This window comes from Canis lupus, chromosome 1, assembly GCF_011100685.1.
Source record: "Canis lupus familiaris isolate Mischka breed German Shepherd chromosome 1, alternate assembly UU_Cfam_GSD_1.0, whole genome shotgun sequence".
Taxonomy (NCBI): domain Eukaryota; kingdom Metazoa; phylum Chordata; class Mammalia; order Carnivora; family Canidae; genus Canis; species Canis lupus.
This window is the reverse complement of record NC_049222.1, coordinates 117,019,923-117,041,021: the sequence shown is the minus strand read 5'-3', so window position 1 is coordinate 117,041,021 and position 21,099 is coordinate 117,019,923. Positions and strand designations below refer to the sequence as shown.

General features: G+C 35.5%; 1 protein-coding gene and 1 long non-coding RNA gene across 22 annotated transcripts in view; one reads left to right on the top strand and one right to left on the bottom strand.

The window, feature by feature from the left end:
• The window catches only part of LOC102152738, a 100,650-nt gene that overhangs the window by 26,590 nt on the left and 52,961 nt on the right, over positions 1–21,099 (bottom strand). For 9 of the 16 annotated variants that reach the window (XR_005354697.1, XR_005354683.1, XR_005354693.1 and 6 more), the window contains 2 exons: positions 19,498–19,577; positions 11,027–11,164 (listed from right to left, as the gene is read on the bottom strand). The exons of 1 other annotated variant lie outside the window; for it this stretch is intronic. This is a non-coding gene — a long non-coding RNA (uncharacterized LOC102152738). Of the gene's footprint in view, positions 1–3,860; positions 3,923–11,026; positions 11,165–19,497; positions 19,578–21,099 lie in introns of those variants that run through there. 6 more of the 16 variants (XR_005354685.1, XR_005354698.1, XR_005354695.1 and 3 more) reach the window with 3 other exon arrangements.
• ZNF529 (zinc finger protein 529) overlaps positions 1–21,099 on the top strand; it is a 115,071-nt gene that overhangs the window by 55,252 nt on the left and 38,720 nt on the right. For 5 of the 6 annotated variants that reach the window (XM_038529152.1, XM_038529154.1, XM_038529153.1 and 2 more), the window contains 2 exons: positions 288–414; positions 6,200–8,061. In XM_038529152.1, coding sequence (XP_038385080.1) covers positions 288–414; positions 6,200–7,608 — 1,536 coding nt within the window. In that variant the 3' untranslated portion in view covers positions 7,609–8,061. Of the gene's footprint in view, positions 1–287; positions 415–6,199; positions 8,062–21,099 lie in introns of those variants that run through there. The other variant, XM_038529160.1, reaches the window with a different exon arrangement.

Below are 21,099 nucleotides of genomic sequence, written 5' to 3'. Positions count from 1 at the left end.
TAGTATGTGTGCAATGTGCATGAATACATTTTTTTAAATTTGTAAACTTTTTATTTCCAGACATGCTTACCTAATTTAAAAATCCTATAGTATTCAAGATTTCTCTGAATCAAATGGATTAAGTATAGTTCTGTTTCAGAGCACTTATTTCCTACTTTCCATACCATAACCTTCCACCCATGGCCTACTTTGGTTACTGTTTAGTTTACTTGCCATAATACAATTGTTTTCTTTTTTTCTCAAAAATATTTCCTTCAATTTCACCTATATATGGTTTGTTGTTTCAGGAATTGGTGACATTCAGGGATGTGGTCATCAGCTTCTCTCAAGAGGAATGGGAGTATCTGGATTCAGCTCAGAGGGACTTATATTGGGATGTGATGATGGAGAACTATAGCAACTTGGTCTCACTGGGTAAATTTATCTGCTTAATAGAATTTAAAATATGCTCTATTGAATATCAATATCAGTTGCTTTTTAGTAAACCCAAGGCTATCTTTTAAGAAAATAGGTACATTTCTTCTTCCTGTTTCCAGAGGCATGGGTTGAACATTGGGTAGGAGATGACACCTCCATTAAACACTTTCATCATTCTTTATGATGTTTGTACCTTCTTAGGACCTTCATATTTCTACTTTCTGTGATACTAGGGAATTTAATTTGAATTGTAGAACAGATACAGCATATTGTGATTGAAGTCAAAATTGCTATAAATGTTTTGTTATTTTCTAAACCACCTTTTTGAAGAATAGCTAAGAAACTCTGTCCTGATTTATTATGATTATTAAAAGAATCTGCATAATTTATGTTAGATGGGTGAACAGAATTCATGTTCATGGCCTCACATGTACTGTCCTATACCCGTTTTGTGGTTAAAGAACTTTGCATTTAACAGTATTCCAGCAAGGATCTTTTAATGATTTAGAAAGCTACCTGTTTTTCTGTCAGATCACATAGTTCTTGCCATGTACCAGGCCCTGTTCTAAGCACTTTTAATATACTGAATCTTTTAATTCTTAAGTAACCCTTTAACTTGAATACTAGTTATATTATTTTGCTAAGACAAAGAGTAGTTAGGCAACTTCTCTTGGATTACACATCTAATTCGTGTCAAAAGGAGATTTTCTACCCAAAGTAGTCTGACACAAAAGCTGATGTTGTTAAGTAGTACAGTAAATTGCCTCACAAGACAAAGAATTGGAATGTGTTTCAATAAAGGACTCTTCATACTTTGTAATTCTGTGGTCATTCTAAGGTGAATGGTCTTTCAATCTCACATTTCTCTTCTCTGAAATCTATCAGTATCATTTCAACTTCATTTATTAAAAACCAATTCTCTTAAGTGTTTTTATAATTATAGTTATTTTTTAAACCTTATATTTCTTTGTTGTAAGCAGGTTGTTCCATTTTTAAGCCATTTGTGATCACCTAATTGGAGGAAGGGAAGTTGTTCTGGAGGGTTGTGAGGGATATGACAAAAACAGAGGGCCAGGTGAGTGAGGGCTGGTAAGAGGAAAAGCCATCACCAGAGTAAAAAAGCCCAGGCTTGTCTGGGAGGTGGGTTCCTATGATGTTTTTGGGAAACTCCCTTTAAAGCCCTGTGGGAGAAAGCCCAACACCTGTGGAAGCCAATTAAGATCTTCCCCAATGCAACCAACATTTTTTCCACGATGTTTTGTATTCAGATTTATAAGTTATCTTGACAAAAAACTATGGTCATTTATATACTCAACATTTAATCACTGTCCACACTGAGATAAATATGGTGGTAGCCCTATGGTGAGAAAAAAATGGTACAGATCTTGCTGTTATGTAATTGATGCACTAGTGAGACGTATCATAAACAGGAAAACAAATAATTAGAAAATGTATCATATATAGTGATAAGTGCTATAAGGAAGGGTAAAACAAAAAGAATAAAGAATAATGGAGAAACAGCGAGTTCACACAGTATAGTAAGAAAGAAATCTCTGTGAGGGGCACTTGAGTGGCTTAGTTGGGTAAGCATCCTGCTTTTGATCTTAGCTCAGAATTTGATCTCAGGGTTTTGAGTTCAAGCCCTGTGGGAGCCTACTTAAAATTTAAAAAAAAAAGAAAATCTCCATGGTCTTACCTTGTCATCCTATAAATATGTAGTTCCTTATTATCAATTTACCTAATGATTTCTACAATTAAAAATCTTCATTTATATCATTTTTTAAAAAGATTTCATTTATTTATTCATGATAGACACAGAGAGAGAGAGAGAGAGAGAGAGGCAGAGACACAGGCAGAGGGAGAAGCAGGCTCCACGCAGGGAGCCCAATGTGGGACTTGATCCCGGGACTCCAGGATTACACCCTGGGCTGAAGGCAGGCGCCAAACTGCTGAGCCACCCAGGGATCCCACTTTTTTTTTTTTAAAGATTTTATTGGGGATCCCTGAGTGGCTCAGCGGTTTAGTGCCTGCCTTCAGCCCAAGGCGCGATCCTGGAGTCCTGGAATGGAGGGAGTCCCACGTTGGGCTCCCAGCATGGAGCCTGCTTCTCCTCCTGTGTCTCTGCCTCTCTCTTTTCCTATGTCTATCATAAATAAATAAATAATAAATAAATAAATAAATAAACAAACAAACAAATAAATCTTCTTTAAAAAAAATAAAATAAAAAATAAAGATTTTATTTATTCATGAGACACACACACACACACACACACACACAGAGAACATTTATATCAATGCTTTCTAAAGCTGTCATTCCTTCTGTATTTATTAGTTGCCCACATGTTCTGTTACTAGCAAGGGTATTTATGTTCTTCATCCAATTATAACTAGTGACTTAAAATGGTGCATCTGAAATTTTCTGACTTTTTCTTGTTTATGTCTCATGATGGATTAATTTTCATTGGTTCAGTTTACTTAGGCTCACCAGTGTGGATTCTTGATGCCCGGTTGTATGGATATCAAGAAATTTCTTATGGTGATTTTTGCATACCTCTGACTCCATTCTTTAATCTTTTTTTTTTTTTTTTTAATTTATTTATGATAGTCACAGAGAGAGAGAGAGAGAGGCAGAGACACAGGCAGAGAGAGAAGCAGGCTCCATGCACTGAGAGCCCGACGTGGGATTCGATCCCAGGTCTCCAGGATCGCGCCCTGGGCCAAAGGCAGGCGCCAAACCGCTGCGCCACCCAGGGATCCCTCCATTCTTTAATCTTTAAACTTATTCTTGCTTGTTGAGAATTTCCCAGGCTCACTCTATATTTTCCCTATTCCAGATCAGACACTTGAATTGATGAAGAGTGTATTCTTCTGCTCTTTTAAGTCTTCTAAGTTTTACGGTTTCTGTTGTAGTTTTAAAAATCAATACTAGGTATTATTTTTACTTATTTACTTAGCATTTTAGTACATAAAGTTTTTTTCCCCTTCCTTTGATTTTTGTATTATCAAAATGGTGGTCTCATTAGCTCCTTCAGGTGATTTGTGTGTCCTCTACGAATAATGCAACAGTTAAATCATGTCTCCATGCCTTCCACCCTCACACTGTAGTAGTGTGTATATATTCAGATTTCTTGCTTACTGTCACAACAGTCAAGGGCATATCTTCTCCCTTCCCTACAGCAGATCATGGCTTGGATCTTTGTTTTAGGAGCTTTAGCTCATTACATGTTTTATTACCACACCTGAGCAACAGGCATGCTTATGATTTTCTGTTTCATGGGAGGTGAGTCTCTAACAGTTTTATCTGTCTAGCAAATTGCTCTTTTTCAATTGTTATGGCTTTTGGGGTTTTTAATATCTATTTACCTAGAAAATAACTCACCATTTGTCAACATTTTCAAATTCATTAGCATAGCCATCTTAAAAAGTATACATTACTGGAATACCTGGGTGGCTCAGCGGTTTCGCGCCTGCCTTTGGCCTGGGGCGTGATCCTGGAGTCCCGGGATCGAGTCCCGCGTCGGGTTCCCAGCATGGAGCATGCTTCTCCCTCTGTCTGTGTCTCTGCCTCTCTCTCTATATATATATGTCTATCATAAATAAATAAAAATAAATCTTTAAAAAAAAGTATACATTACTTACTTTAATTTTTTACAACTGACCCTTCAACAACACAGGTTTGAACTGTGTGGGTCAACTTACACATGAATTTTTTGATGCAGGTAGTACAATACTGTATTTTTTCTTAAGTTCTTAACATCTTCTTTTTTTAGTTTATTGTATGAATATAGTACATAATATGTATAACATGTAAAATATATGTTAATCAACTATTTGTTATTGGAAAGGCTTCCAGTCAATAGTAGGCTATAAATAGTTTTGGGGGGAGTAAAAAGTTATATGAAGATTTTTGATTGTGCAGGGTATCGGCACCCTATCCCCAGTTTCAAGGGTCAGCTGTTTTCAATGTGATTGTTTTCTGAAATTTTTGTAATTTCAATTATATTTCTACATTTGGTAGACAGTTTTATCATTTCTAGGTAGAAGTGCTTTTTTATTTACTGATACTGGCATTCATTTACAATTTTATTATTCTGATCAAATACTGATTATACTTTTGTTTCATATAACATAATTGAGTCACAGGAAATTATTTTTGCCCTATATCATGCAATGTTTATCATTTGTTTTGGATTTTCCTCCGGTTATCCCATTATCTTCCTGCCAGTCTCTAGCCAGTGTTCAACAGATACTTTATTACAAAGTGCCTTCCATTCTTGCCCATCTATACTGCCAACTTTTCTATATCATTCTGTTAGCTTATTCCCCTTTCAGGACTGTGTAAGCCTTATAGTATGATTTATACCTACTATAGTATCTAAAATACTGATACTGCCTTGTGGAATATGACAATGATTGGGTTTGAGTACAGATAAATGGAAAGGTATCTGGGAAAGAGCATGAAGGAAAACATTTAAATATAGACTAGGATTTCAGCAGGATAGATATATGATAGTGAAAAAGCTAATGAAAAACAGTAAATAAAATTCCTCATCTTTATTAACATGTGAAGAAAACCATGGTTCTGCACAGCAAGGAACTAACAGCAATGATGAGACAGTATATGTAAGTGGAGAGTCCATTAGAAAAAACTGTTCATAAGAACTACTCGTGTGTGTGTGTGTATAAATCACTGTGTGAGAGTTGGAAGGCATGGAGACATTACTAAAACCACTGCATTTGTCTTATACTTACATAATATTTTTATGATCAATTGTGTTTACCAGTCACTGTTATATTCCTTTTTTGTCTTATTTAGATTCCTTTCATCTAGTGATTTATTTTCCCTGTAATTATCAACTGTTATGTCCGTTGGGGCTTGTTATTTCAGTGTCATATAATGATTACATTTTTCCTTTTGGAATTTAAGGAATAAGGCTAAATAGTATAACAGAAAATTACTGAATACATAATTAAAGAATGAAGAATGTGAGGGCAAGCAACTAGATATTGGAACAGAAACATAAATATGAGCTTACAGTCAGTACCTTGTTTTTGAGGGTAGTAACTTTTAGATCACAGTAAAATGTGAGTAGTATATAAAGAACCCATTTCTGAGAATGAAACATCCTATGGGTAGGAACTGTATTTGCTGTAAGAGCTGAAAAAAAGATTAGGTGAAAAGGGATAATGGATTAAGACTAGATCTTACAAGCTCCTTATCCACAGTAAAGCATTTGGATTCTGTTGTTAAAAAAATAAACCTGGGGTCCCAGGGTGGCTCACTCAATTAGGTGTCCAACTCTTGATCTCAGTTTAGGTCTTGATCACAGGATCATGAGTTTAAGCCCTATATTGGGCTCCACAATGGGCTTGGAGCCTACTCAGAAAACAAAACCAAAATTGTTAGTACGTATAGATTATCAAATTGTGATTTGCATTAGTTGTATCTATACATGATATTGGTAACAAATTCTACATCTATAGATATAGGTCAGTTTATTTGGATTGGTTCCCAAACATTAGTACTAGACAAGCTTATTAAGTGATGATCAACACCTAAATGTCAGACCCACTGACTTCATCTGTTTCTCTTATCACAAACTTCACAATCTTACATTATGCTTTCATCATTATCTAATCTTTCTTAAAACTTAATTGAGATATTTTAATCATTTACTTGTATTGTTTATACTTGGGAGTTTTTCTCCTCTGCATTGTATAAATGTTTCATTTTTATGGCACATGAAAACAAAAATTGTTTTTCATTTCCCCTCTCTTTCAGATTTGGAGTCCAAATATGACACCAAGTGTTTATCTACTGGAAAGGACGTTGAAAACAATGGCTCTCAAGGGAAAGTAACAGAAAATAAATTCATTGGTCTTGAGAGCTGCATTTTCAGAAATGACTGGCAAAGCAAAAGCCAGACTGAAATACAAAGACCTGAAGTGGGATATTTCAGCCAAATGAAAATCATCTCTGAAAAAATGTCCAATTATAAACATAAGTCTCTTATATCACATCAGAGAATTCATGATAGCAAGAAGCTCTATGAATGTAAGGACTATGGGAAGGTTGTTAGCTGTGACTTAAATTTTGATGAATATGAAAGAATACATACTGGTGAGAAAACATATCAATATAATGCATATTGGAAGACCTTTGAAGATGAACCACATGCCCTGCAACTGAGTATACACAGTGATGTGAAACCTTGTAAATATATAGAATATGAGAATGCATTTAGTTTTTATGAAGACCTTACTATACACCGTAAAATGCATGATGATCAAAGGTGCTATAAATGTAAGGAATATGAAAAGACCATTAGAAGAGTTGAAGAAATAACTCCACTTCAAATAATTAATGATGGTGAGAAACCCTATGAATGCACTTTCTGTGGAAAATTCTTTAGAGTGCATGCACAACTTACTCGACACCAGAAAATCCATACTGATGAGAAACCTTACAAATGTATGGAATGTGGCAAGAACTTTAGGTTCCATTCACAGCTAACTGAACATCAGAGAATTCATACTGGTGAGAAACCATACAAATGTATACAATGTGAGAAAGTCTTTAGAATTAGTTCACAGCTTATTGAACATCAGAGAATTCATACAGGTGAGAAACCTTATGCATGTAAAGAATGCGGGAAGACCTTTGGAGTCTGTAGAGAACTTGCTCGACATCAGAGAATTCATACCGGAAAGAAACCTTATGAATGCAAGGCATGTGGAAAGGTCTTTAGAAACAGTTCATCCCTAACTAGACATCAGAGAATTCATACTGGTGAGAAACCCTATAAGTGCAAGGAATGTGGGAAAGCTTTTGGAGTAGGTAGTGAACTTACTCGACATCAGAGAATTCACAGTGGTCAGAAACCTTACGAATGTAAAGAATGTGGAAAATTCTTTAGACTTACATCAGCACTTATTCAACATCAGAGGATTCACAGTGGTGAAAAACCTTATGAATGTAAGGTATGTGGGAAGGCTTTTAGACATAGTTCAGCCCTTACTGAACATCAGAGAATTCATACTGGAGAGAAACCTTATGAGTGCAAGGCATGTGGGAAGGCCTTTAGACATAGTTCATCCTTTACAAAACATCAGAGAATTCATACTGGTAAGAAACCCTATGAATGTAAGGAATGTGGGAATGCCTTTAGTGTGGGAAAGCACCTTACTTAATAATCAAAAAAGTTGTACTGGTGTTTTGTCTTTTGAATGAAAGACACATACCAAGAGCCTTTTGTTTCTGAGTTTCACTGGGAAAGTCCATGCAGTATAAGAAGTAATCAAGGGGATTATGTTGCTTTTTTTTTGTTTCCAGACTTCCTGGCCACTCTATTTAGAAGTAGAAGTACTCAGTGATAGGTGATGTGTACTTTGTTTTGTTAGATAGTGCCAAATATTTCTCCCTTATGTATCAGTTAACAGTCATTATCAGTTTAAATAGGATGGTCCCTATTGATTTCTGATACGTATGGAAAATGTGTTTCACTAATTATTAGAGTCAGTTTCACATGAATTTCTTTTACAGGCATGTTTTGTTTACAATTTTGGTGTTCTTTTGTTTATTCAGCTTTTTGCTTATTAATTTGTAATATTTTTCAAATAAATCTTTTGCATTATAAATTGTTTTATATGATGTACTTTTTCCTCTCTAGAGAGTTTAAACTTCCAGTCACATCCTATGTGGTTTTAAAGTCTTATGGCCCTGCATGGTATTTATGTAGATTTTTTGTTTCATTTCTATTGTCTGTTTTAATGGTACATGAGTAAGCTCCTTTCCATTGTCATCAAATGATTTCTTTTAAAATTTGTTTTGACATGACAGACTTGCCTAAATACCTGCTACAACACAATTTCTTTAAAAAGCCTTTGACCTCTAGGCAGTATCAATGAGGATCCAAAGTAAAGAGGCACTTTTAAATATTTTGTAAAATTAAGCCATTCTTATCTGTCTCTTAGGTTTATTAAAGAAAGGGGAAGTCTACAACTATTGGCAATAATTATAAACTTAGTGGCTCAGTTGGTTAAGTGTCTGCCTTCAGATCAAGTCATGATCCCAGGGTCCTGGGATTGAGCCCCACATTGGGCTCTCTGCTTGGTGGAGAGCCTGCTTTGCCCTCTCTTCGGCCTGCTACTCTGCCTACTTATGCTGTCTCTGTGTCAAATAAAATCTTTAAAAAAAACTCAGAGTATTTAAAAAATAAACAGTAAACTTGTATTTAGAGAGTTTACAACTTTATTACCACCATGGTTTCAACTGGATTTTATATATTTATACTTTTTTATTCCCTGCCAGTGTTACCTTGCTGGGTTTTGGCAGCTTAATAATAAACAGAACTTTCATTTTTAGAAAGGAAAGGAAAAGCAAAAGAAAAAATTAGCGAACAGAGATAAAGTTGCAATCTTAACTGTCTACCTATTTCTTTACTAAGGAGAGCTAACCTAGTTATGCAGTTAATGTTAATTATGAGCCACACTAGTTATTAGATTTTTATAAGAAAAAAAAGAAAAAAAAGATTTTTATAAGAAAATTTACCTATTGTTTAGATACATTTATGTCACTATCACATATTAGATTTTTACTTTTCAATTTAGTCTTCCCTAGAATTTTTGGACTTTTTAAAGTCTTGCATTACCCAGTAATAGTAAGCCATTTTCTTACTGGATATATTTAGCTGTTTTCTTTATTCCTGATTAGTATTTTACTTAAATTAGCACTTTTAAAACATATATACTCGGTAGGTATTTCATATGCTACAAAATAAGAGAATGAGTCTCTGTTACCCTTTTTATTAGAATATATGCTATTTCATATCTTTTAAATAGTTCAACTCTATTATAGTCATTATTAATATTCATTCTACTTACTGAAATATATAATGTGACCACACTGCTGATTTTGCTCTCTCATCCCATTATATTTTGTTATTCTGAGTTACCATCAATACTGATTGAATACCATCAATCTCTTCTTGGTGTAATACTTTAGAACTGTGTGCCTTACTTTTTTTGTGTTTTTTTTTTTTTTCTTTTGCTGGCTTGAACAGATTAGATTAAAAGAGTAAGCTGTCTAAACCTTACACAGACACTTAAAAATTAAAAACAGAAACAAAATAACCATGTACTTTGGCACTTACTTTTTGAAATGATTAAAACTTAATAAATACAACAACATATCCTTATTATGCCTCCCTTATTGTAATTACAACTATATTTTGGTCAAATTACATTAACATTTTTCTTTACCCTTGTTAAGAACTCCTGTCATTTCACAGACTGCTGGTACAATAAACAATTATGCAATTATTGCTGCTACTTTTTTTTCCTACTTCTATTTGGTGTTCAAATTAATAAAACTTACATTTCCATTCTCATTTGGTCCTTCATCCTTTTCACATTTTCCCAAGTCTACTTAGAAGCTTTGGTGGCTTTTCCCCAAAATACAAGAGAATATTCCAGACCTATCCTGTTTATTGATGCAGTGAACTATGAAATTATCTTCCAATGATAAAATCCTTTTTCAGTTTAATGGTGAAGAATTCTAGTTAATAAGTGTAAAGGGAATGAGGCAAATAGGAAATCACTCTAATAACAGTTAAAATTATATGCAAAATTCATCAATGGATACTAAATCTGAAGGTGAAAATTTAAAGAGAAACAGGCAATTAGAGAATTGTATCAAAGTATCTATCTCAAATATATAATTAAAAGGAGAAAACATTCCATATACCTACCACCTTCATCAAATGATAACCAGTAGTAAGATATTGGGATATATACTACCCAAAGTGAGGCACTAGGAAGGGTATACCACATGAGTAGTATTCTGACTTTAAAAAAGTGTAACTATAGTGTAATCGTGAAGGAAACTGCAGACTAAGAATGAACCTTCCAGAAATCCATGACCTTCAAAGGTCATGAGTGGCAAGGGTAGTGTGAAAAACTCTCAAAAGATTGGAGGAGACTAAGGAAACTTAACAACTGAAAACAGTGCAGGAATTTAGATTTGATCTTTGGAACATTAGTAGAGAAAGCTTTTGTGAAATCTAAATAAAGCCCGTACTTTAGGGGTGCGTAGATGGCTCAGTCAAGTGCCCAACTCTTGATTTCAGCTCAGGTCATGATCTTAGGGTTTTAGGACTGAGCCCCACATGGGGCTCTGTGCTCAAAATGAAATCTGGTTATCTCTCTCCCTCTTCTCCTGCCCCCTGCTCTATCTCTAAAATGAATAAATAAAATCTTAAAAAAAAAAAAAAAAAAAGAGCCAGTACTTTAATTGATAGTAGTGTGCCAATCAATGTTAATGTCCTGGTTTTGATCATTGTACCATAGTAATATGTTAGTATTACACAAACTGGGAGAAGAATATATGGAAATTTTTTTCTTAAAAACTTTCTGTATGTCTAGAACCTTTAAAAAATATATTATTTCTAGCCAAAATGGAAAATAGAGACTGGATTTACCTTCCTGCCTAACGTAACAAAACACTAGGTAAAATACAAGCAGCAGTTGTTTCCAGATACTGAACATCAGATGACAAAATGCCTAACAAAGTATAAACAAATGTCACATCCACACTTTTGACTCCACTTACTTCCTAGTAGGCATTTCCACATGTCAGCACAGGGAGAAGGAATGCAGGGGGGAGCCTCGTGATGCCAAGGTGAAGATGAGAGTCCAGGGAGGCAGAGATAGCTAGTTTGCAAGGCAGACTACTAGAGCAAGTCTTGATCTGTGCATGGAAGTAAACACCTGAGATCAGCAAAAGAAATGCTTAGAAAAAGTACAGGTAACCCTTGGGAACCCATACAGCCAGGAATAGTTTGTGTCCCCATCAGCCAGAGTGGTAAGCTCTTCATAATATACAGGGCACTGGTTAGATTACTTAAAAAGTTACTGCCTCGGTAGAGAAGCAAGTTAGTACTAAAGGCTTCTTGGTCCCACCTAATAAAGTTTAAAGTAAATCTTAATAGGAACAGGTAACATAGATTAAACTGTTACCAGGTAATATAGATTCCAGAACAAACCTTGAGTATATTTATAGAAATACAAAAATATCAAGCACATAGAAGGTAAATTTTAAGATGTGCGCTTGATAAGAAAACAAAAACAGGAGTGTCAAAATGCAGGAAAGCGTGAATATAATGAGAAAAATCAATATAAACACATCCAGAAATGACAAAAATAGGTTTTATATTTGATTTGCTAGATTTTGTATTTGGAAATAGACTGGCAGTACGACCATCAACTATTTTCCACATGCCCAAGAAGGAAGAGGAGATTGATCATGTTAAGATGTGAAGGATATTAAAAAGACCTAAACAAAATTCTAGAGATAAAAATTCTAAGATTTATAAATACAATTGGTGAGATTGAAAGAAAACATTAGTAAACTTAAAAACATAGCAACAAAAACTACAACTTGAAACAGAAAAACAGACTAAGAAAAGTAAATTAGATAACAGAAGACTACGGGATAACTGCAATCAATCTAATTATGCATAACTGGGACCCCTGGAAGAGAGCAAAATGAATGAGCAGGAACAAAAAGGCATTTAAAGAAATAAGTTTTCCAAATTTGGTGAAAACAACCTAAATATCCAAGAAGTTCAACTCATCCAAGCAAATCACACCAAAACAATCATAATCCAACCAATTAAAATGAGTAATAACAAAAGAATCTTAGCAGCAGGAAAAAAAAACAACCCCCAAAATTCCTACATGCAAAAGAGCAGATACAAAAACCCCAAAACATCATTCTGGATATGATGAAGTACACGTATTTTGCCCTATTCCTCCTCACTTATTAAGCATGAAGTCTATGGGGATAAATATATGAAACACACTTAAGAATCTGAAACTTGGAGAAATGAGGGTAAACTATTTATGGACCTTGGGACTTGAGGAACCAACCTCAGTGGTGACTTCCTTGGAGGAGAGTTGGGTTTTGTTTTTGTTTTAGACTCCAGCCTGAATACCAAAGAACCTTGCAAAATGAAATGCCACCAGATGCAAACTACCAAATAAACACACCACTCACTAATAACAAGAAAACACCCTCCACAACCCGTTTTCCTCACACAAAGGGCTGAAAAGGCTGTGGCCATGTGGAACAAAAAGCCCTATTGACAATGCCAACTCTACATTACCTGAACATCTCCCACACCATTCTGCACAATAACCAGCAGCATCACTCCCTTGCCAGTATATTCAAAGACTTTGTGTGTGCACAGCCCTATAATCCCAGCCCAGGAATAAGGAGGCAATGAATGTCCCTTTTCCCGAACAATCAGTACATTCAGCTGCTGTATAAGAAATTTGACTACCAATCCAGGCGCATCAATAGTGTGTAGCCTACAAAGATGTGAATGGAACACTGCCATTATAGCCCAGAAATAAAGCCTCATCTCCTGGCTGACAGTTGCCCTGGGAGGGTGTGAGTGTGATTAGGTCCTTGACTAATTGTGACTATCATTGTGGCATTTATTAGCTGTGGTCCACTCTATACTAGTTGACAGGCATTTGCAGAGGCAATGTATAATCAGACCCTGACTACCACTCAACACAGCAGGAACAAAAGCTCTTCCCCCTTACACCTAGTGGGAGCTTGCACATACCATGCGTGTGAATAGAACCATGACTAAATTCCAGTTCACCAAGTACCCAAGAACCAAAATGTCAACCACAAATTACCAGAGAACAATAAAAACTTATTCATCCTAACAAGAATGAAGGATATTCAACTTAAAAGAGAAAATACCATAAAAAAAAAAACACTAATAAGATGTCAAAGATGTTGGAATTATCCTACATGAATTTTAAAGCTATCATAAAAATGCTTCAATGACATAAAATGCACCTAAAAACAGAGTTCCAAAATACATGAAGTAAAAACTGACAATTTAACAGTAATTAGAACATTCAAACCACTTTTGGTAGTAGATAAAACTAGGAAGATGTTCAACAAAAAGCAGAAGATGTGAACAACATTATAAACCTCCCAGATCAAAGACATCAATAAAAACTCTAACCAGGGATCCCTGGGTGGTGCAGCGGTTTGGCGCCTGCCTTTGGCCCAGGGCACGATCCTGGAGACCCGGGATCGAATCCCATGTCGGGCTCCCGGTGCATGGAGCCTGCTTCTCCCTCTGCCTGTGTCTCTGCCTCTCTCTCTCTCTCTCTCTCTCTCTGTGTGTGACTATCATAAATAAATGAAAAAAAAAATTAAAAAAAATTAAAAAAATAAAAATAAAAACTCTAACCAGTAATAGCAAAATACATATTCTTCTCAAGTACATAAAACATTCTCCAGAGGAGAACACAACTTAGGCTATGAAATAAATCTCAATAGATTTACAGAAATTAAAATCATATAAAGTGTATCTTCCACCCATGATACTGAATTAGAAATCAATAACAAAAACATGGGGATCCCTGGGTGGCTCAGTGGTTTAGCACCTGCCTTCAACCCAGGGCGTGATCCTGGAGTCCCAGGATTGAGTCCCACATCAGGCTCCCTGCATGGAGCCTGCTTCTCCCTCTGCCTGTGTCTCTTCCTCTCTCTGTGTCTCTCATAAATAAATAAATAAATAAATCTTTAAAAAAAGAAAACTAGGGGGAGAAACAAAGGGAATTAAAGAAATAAGGAATAGATGCAAAATAAAAGAGAATAGAAAAAAGAATATACATAAAATCAAAATTTTTTTTAAAAGATCAACAAAATTAGAAATGTTTATCTAAAACAACCATTAAATAAAAAAGGTTCAAATTACTAAAATCCATAATGAAAAAGAGCTTAACTACTGACCCCAAAGAAATTAGAAGTATTAATAAGAAAATGCTATGAACTGTATGAAAGCAAATAAGATAACAAACAAAATCCTAAAACATCAGATTTGCAAAACATACCTGTTAAACTGAATTCGTAATAATCTCCTAAAACAGAAAGCATCAGGCACAGATGGTTTCACTTGGTGAATTCTACCAAACATTTAAATAGGAAGCGATACTAATTCTCTACTATGTCTTCTAGAAAATACAGTAACAGGACAGAGTTCCTAACTCATTCTATGAGGCAATACCCTACTACCAAAATCTCATAAAGACATTATAAGAAAGGAAAATCACATAGTAGTATCTCTCATGAACATAAAAGCAAACATCAACAAAACACTATAATATCAAATACAATAATGTATGAAATTATACAACATGATCAACTGAGGTTTATCCTATGCATGCAAGGCTATCTCAACATTGCAAAATCAGGTAATCTAAGCCATTACACATCAACAGGTTACAGAAGAAAACTCATATTGATCATGTCAGTAGATGCAAAAAAAGTACTTAAAAAAAAGTTAATACCATTCACGGCAAACTAGGAAGAAAAGGAATTTATTCAATTTGATAGGAACATCTGTCAAAAACATATCTGTTCTCACTGCTATTTTCAATATTGTACTGGAAATCCTAGCTAATGGAACAAGTCAAGAAAAATAAAAGGTACACAGATTAAAAAAGAAGAAATAACACCATCTTTGTTTGCAGATAACATGGTTGACTATGTAAAACTCCGAAAGAATCAACAACAAAGAACTCCGGGATCCCTGGGTGTCGCAGCGGTTTGGTGCCTGCCTTTGGCCCAGGGCGCGATCCTGGAGATCCGGAATCGAATCCCACATCAGGCTCCCGGTGCATGGAGCCTGCTTCTCTCTCTGCCTCTCTCTCTCTCTCTCTCTCTCTCTCGCTCTCTCTGTGACTATCATAAATGAATAAAAAATTAAAAACAAAAAAAAAAAACAAAAAAAAAAAAAACCCAAAGAACTCCTGGAATAAGTGATTATAGCCAGGGTTGCAACTACAAGGTTAACATAAAATAGTCAAGTTCTTTCCTATATACCAGCAATGAGCAATATAAAATTAAAATTAAAAAACACATAACCATTTAGCATATAAAGAAGCACTAATGAATAAATCTTTAAAAAATGTGTAACAGTAGGGATCCCTGGGTGGCGCAGCGGTTTAGCGCCTGCCTTTGGCCCAGGGCGTGATCCTGGAGACCAGGGATCGAATCCCACGTCGGGCTCCCGGTGCATGGAGCCTGCTTCTCCCTCTGCCTGTGTCTCTGCCTCTCTCTCTCTCTCTCTCTCACTGTGTGCCTATCATAAATAAAAAATTAAAAATTAAAAAAAATGTGTAACAGTTATAAGAAGAGAACTAAAAAACTGATGAAAGAAATTAAGGAACTAATAAATGAATATTCCATATTCATAGATAGGAACACTCATACTGTTAAGATGACAATTATTCCAAACTCAAGCTATAGAATCATTGCTGTATCAATCAAAATCTCAGCATGTTATTTTGTAGATATTGCTTGATTCTGAATTCATATAGATAGGCAAATGACCCAACATAAGTCAACACAATACTGAGGATGAAGAAGTTGGAGCACTAACACTCTTACTTCAAGATTTACTACAAGGATAATCAAGACTCTTTGTATTATCAAAAACAATAAATCAGTGAAATAGAATAGAGTGCTTAGAAACAGATCCACATAAATAGAGCCAACTGATCTTTTACAAAGGAACTACTATAATATAATTCAATGAAGAAAGGTATCACTCAACAAATGTAGCTAGAACTACTGGATATCCACATTAAGAAAATGAATCTAGGGACAAGCTTTAAATTTTTAAAAATATTCAAGATAGGGATGCCTGGGTGGTGCAGCGGTTTAGCGCCTGCCTTTGGCCCAGGGCACGATCCTGGAAACCCGGGATCGAATCCCACGTCGGGCTCCCGGTGCATGGAGCCTGCTTCTCCCTCTGTCTATGTCTCTGCCTCTCTCTCTCTCTCTCTCTGTGACTATCATAAATAAATAAAAATTAAAAAAAAAACTTAAAAAAAAATTCAAGATACATCATAGACCAAACTATACAATGCAAAACTAAAAAACTTCTAGTAGATAATACAGAAGAAAATCTACGTAACTTTGGGTTTGGCAATGATTTCTTAAGAAACCTCAAAAGCATGATCCATGAAATATAAAACCTGTTAAGTTAGACATCATTAAAAATTTCTGCTATGCAAAAAATATCTTAAGTGTTAAAAAGTGCTAAAAAGACTGGCCACAGACTAGGAGAAAATTGTTTGCAAAACACATATGCAAAATACTCTTAAATATACAAAGAATTCTTAACACTTAACAGTAAAAGGCAAACACTCCAATCAAAAAACAGATGTAGGGATCCCTGGGTGGCGCAGCGGTTTGGCGCCTGCCTTTGGCCCAGGGCGCGATCCTGGAGACCCAGGATCGAATCCCACGTCGGGCTCCAGGTGCATGGAGCCTGCTTCTCCCTCTGCCTGTGTCTCTGCCTCTCTCTCTGTGTGTGTGACTATCATAAATAAATTAAAAAAAAAAAAAAAAACAGATGTAAAATCTGAACAGAACACCTCATAAAAGATACATAGATAACAAGCATATGCAAATTTGCTCAACATCCTATAGCAATTAGGAAATTGCAAATTAAAATAATGAGATACCACTATACACCTATCTGAATGGCTAAAATTCAAAATGCTGAAAAGATGTCTAGTAATAGGAACCCTGAATATTCATTGCCAATAGAAATGGAAAATGGATCAACCACCTTGGAAAATAATTTGGCAGTTTTTTACAAAGCTAAACTTAGTCTTACCATATGAATTAGCAATCTTTCTTCTATGATATTTATCCAAAAAAGTAGAAAACTTATGTTCACAGAAATCTACACTTGGATGTTCATAGCATATTCTTAATTTTCTCAAACTGGAAGCAACCAAGAGGTCCTTAAAAGGTGAATGGACAAACTGCTATACATCTATATAATGTATCATTGTGCTATGACATAAAAAATTAAGCTATTAAGCCACAAAAACACATGGAGGAAACTTAAATGTACATTGTGTAGTGAAAAAAATAAGTGCCTTTTTATTTTCTGTATTTCTGATTCTTTCATACCTGGAGACTTCCTGACTCTGGAGAGACTGCCTCCTAGGGTAGCCAATTCCTTACAAATAGTAAAAATTCAACTGGGAGCATGCAAATTAACCAGCCAGAGCACAAACTTAAACAACCTCATTTATTGGGCACATATTCAGGGCCACTATTCCCTTGCCCTAATTACCCCAGGGCCATACACTAGCAACTGGGGATAGCACTTTTCCACAAAGCCTTCTGAGATTGTTCAAACTAATCAATCCTAAACCTACTTACCCTATCCCAACCCATTGCTTCCTGCAGAAATCACAGTAAAGTCTCTTGCCCATGTTTTTTTCTTATTCTTTCTACTTCAAAACAGATGCTGGTACACAGAAGCCTGTGTTGTATGCTGTACCTCCTATAAGTATAAAAATGTCTTCCTCCCTTTCTCCCTCCATCCCCCCTTCTTTCCTGCCCCCCTTCCTCCCCTCTCATGTCTGTGTCTTACCATACCTAATTAAAACAAATCCTGAGTCAGTTTTTTATAAAGCCACTCTAAAGAGGCTACATATTGTATGATTTCAACTATACGACATTGTATGAAAACAAAACTACAAAGACAATAAAAGTATCAGTGGATCCCATGCAATAGGAGGGAGAGGGGAGAGATGAGTAGCTGGAGCACAGAGGATCTTTAGGGCAGTAAAAACGATTTTGTGTCATGTTGTAATGGTGTAACATGATGCTGTAGGACACATGACATTATGTACTTTACAAACTCATAAAACTATACAACACAAGTTGTGATCCCTAATGTAAATTATGAACCTCAATTCATAATATATCAATATTGGGTTCATCAGTTATAACAAAAGTACCATACTCCCATATAAGATACTAATCCTAGGGGAAAATGATCAAAGAAAAGGGTCCACATCATCTAAAGGATAGATCAAGTTCAGTGTTTCCTTGCGGATTTTCTATCTGGATGATCTATCCATTGTTGAAAGCGGGGTAATGAAGTCCATTAACTATTACTGTATTTTTGTCTATTTCTCCTTTCGTATTTATTCTTTTAATATATTGAGATGCTCCAATGTTGAATACATATATATTTATAATTGTTATGCCTCTTGATGAACTGACCTACTCTTGTAAAAGCTTTTGATTTAAAGTATATTTTGTCTGATGTAAATGCAGTTGCCTTATATTTTGGTTTTCAATTGCATGGAACATCTTTTTCCATTCCTTCACTTTTATCCTATATATGTCCTTAATACAGAATTGAGTCTCTTATAAGCAGCATATAATCAGGTCTTATTTTTATAATCTTTCAGCAATGCTATGCTTTCAGTTTGAGAATTTAATCCATTACATGTTAAGTAATTACTAATAAGTAAGGTCTTATAGCCATTTTATTGTTTCTGGCTGTTTTATAGTCTCCATGTTCCTCTCTTCTTCTTTAGCCATCTTCTTTTGTGAATTGATGATTTTCTGTAGTATTATGCTTTGACTCCCTTCTCTTTATCTTTTCTGTATCTGCTATTGCTTTTGTTGTTTGCTTACCACAAGGCTGGTCTAATTTATACTGATAAATCAATTTAGATTGCATACACACTCGACCCCCTACCCCCATGCACACACTTCATTTTGTGTGTCATCTTTGCACAGGGACTATGCGAATCTCTGTATCATTCCAATTTTTTAGTATATGTTCTAAGTCATTTCATTTTTTCATGTCACAATTTACCATTTTTTAATGTTGTGTATTCATTAACAGATGATTATAGCTATGGTTATTTTCTTAACCTTTTTAAAAAAGGCTTGAGAGAAAGAGAGAGAGAGCATGAGCAGAGGAAAGGGGGCAGAGGGAGAGGGAGAAATAGACTCCCCACTGAGCAGAGAGCCTGACATGGGGCTCAATCCCAGGACCCTGAGATTACGACCTGAGCTGAAGGCAAAAGCTTAACTGACTGAGCCACTCAGGTACCTCTTTGGTTATTTTTAATATTTTTGTCTTTTAACCGTATCTAAAGACAAATGGTTATAAAAGCACCATATTATAGTATTCATGTAATGGAATTTGACTATATACTTACCTTTACTAATGTGTTTTATATTTCCATGTTACTAATTAGTGCCATTTTATTTAAGCTTGAATAACTCCTTCTAGCATTTCCTGTAAGGCAAATATAGTGATAATGAATTTCCCTAGGTTTTGTTCATCTGGGAAAGTCTTTCTTCTACTTCTAAAGCAAAACTTGGCTAGCTAACATATTCTTAGTTGGCAGCTTATTTCTCTCACCATTAGAATATACACACCCACTCTTCCATGGCCTGCAGGGTTTCTTTTTAGAAATCCACGATTGCCTCATGTGTGTTTCCTTGTATATAACTTTTTTTTTCCTATTCCTGCTTTAAAATTCTCATTGTCTTCGTTAATAGACAGTTTTATTATAATGCATCTTGAAGAACATATAGTTGGGTTAAATCTGGGCAACCTATGAGCTTCCTAAACTTGACTGTCCAAACTATTCCTCAGATTTGGGATGTTTATGTTATTATTTCTTTAAATAAACTTTCTATCGCGCTCTCCATCTCTTCTCCTTCCAGGACTCTACAGTGCTTTTATTTATTTATTTTTTCTACAGTGCTTTTAAACTGCTTTTCAGGAACAACCTGCATTTTATAAAATAATTATCAGATTTGGATCATATTAAAGTTTTTTAAAATTGAGGGTTTTTTTTTTAGCTTTTATTTATTTATTTGAGAGAGAGAGAGGGTACACAGGAGCTGGTGGAGAGGAGCAGTGGGAAAGGGATAGAAAGGAGGAAAGAATCTCAAGCTGAGCACAGAGTCCAATGTGGGGTTTGATCTCACAACCCTGAGATCAAGACCTGAGCCAAAATCAAATCAGATGCTTAACTGACTGAGCCACCCAGGCACTCCTAAAAAAAATTTTTTTAAAGATTTTATTTGTTTATTCATGATAGACACAGAGAGAGAGAGTGAGAGAGAGGCAGAGACACAGGCAGAGGAAGAAGCAGGCTCCATGCAGGGAGCCCAACGCAGGACTCAATCCCGGGACTCCAGGATCACACCCTGAGCCAAAGGCAGGCACTAAACTGCTGAGCCACCCAGGGATCCTCTAAAAATTATTTTTAAATCTTTAATTGTTTGAGGCTTTCTATCCTATGTTTTTTATTTATTTTTTACTTATTTTCTGGTTGCTTCCTCTCTATTCAAGTTTCCTCATAAGATGATGATCATTCTTATTGACTTTATTCACTACTATCATATTTTTTGTGTCTATTATTCGAGTCTTTTATGTTTTTGTCCATTAATCTCTGGTTATAGTTTTCATATATATATCCATGTTATATTTAATGTATATTGATTTTGGTGTGTTATATCCAACCAACTTGAAGTTTCTACTTGCTTTGGATTTATAAATTGAATGTTGAACTAAAATTCATTCTGTATGTTTTGCCTGAGCAATCAAAGGAAAAAAAATAGGTGCAACATACCCTACATTCTAAAATGAGGTTCTGGGGGTCCCTGGGTGGTGCAGTGGTTTAGCGCCTGCCTTTGGCCCAGGGCACGATCCTGGAGACCCGGGATCGAATCCCACATCGGGTTCCCAGTGCATGGAGCCTGCTTCTCCCTCTGTCTATGTCTCTGCCTCTCTCTCTCTCTGTGTG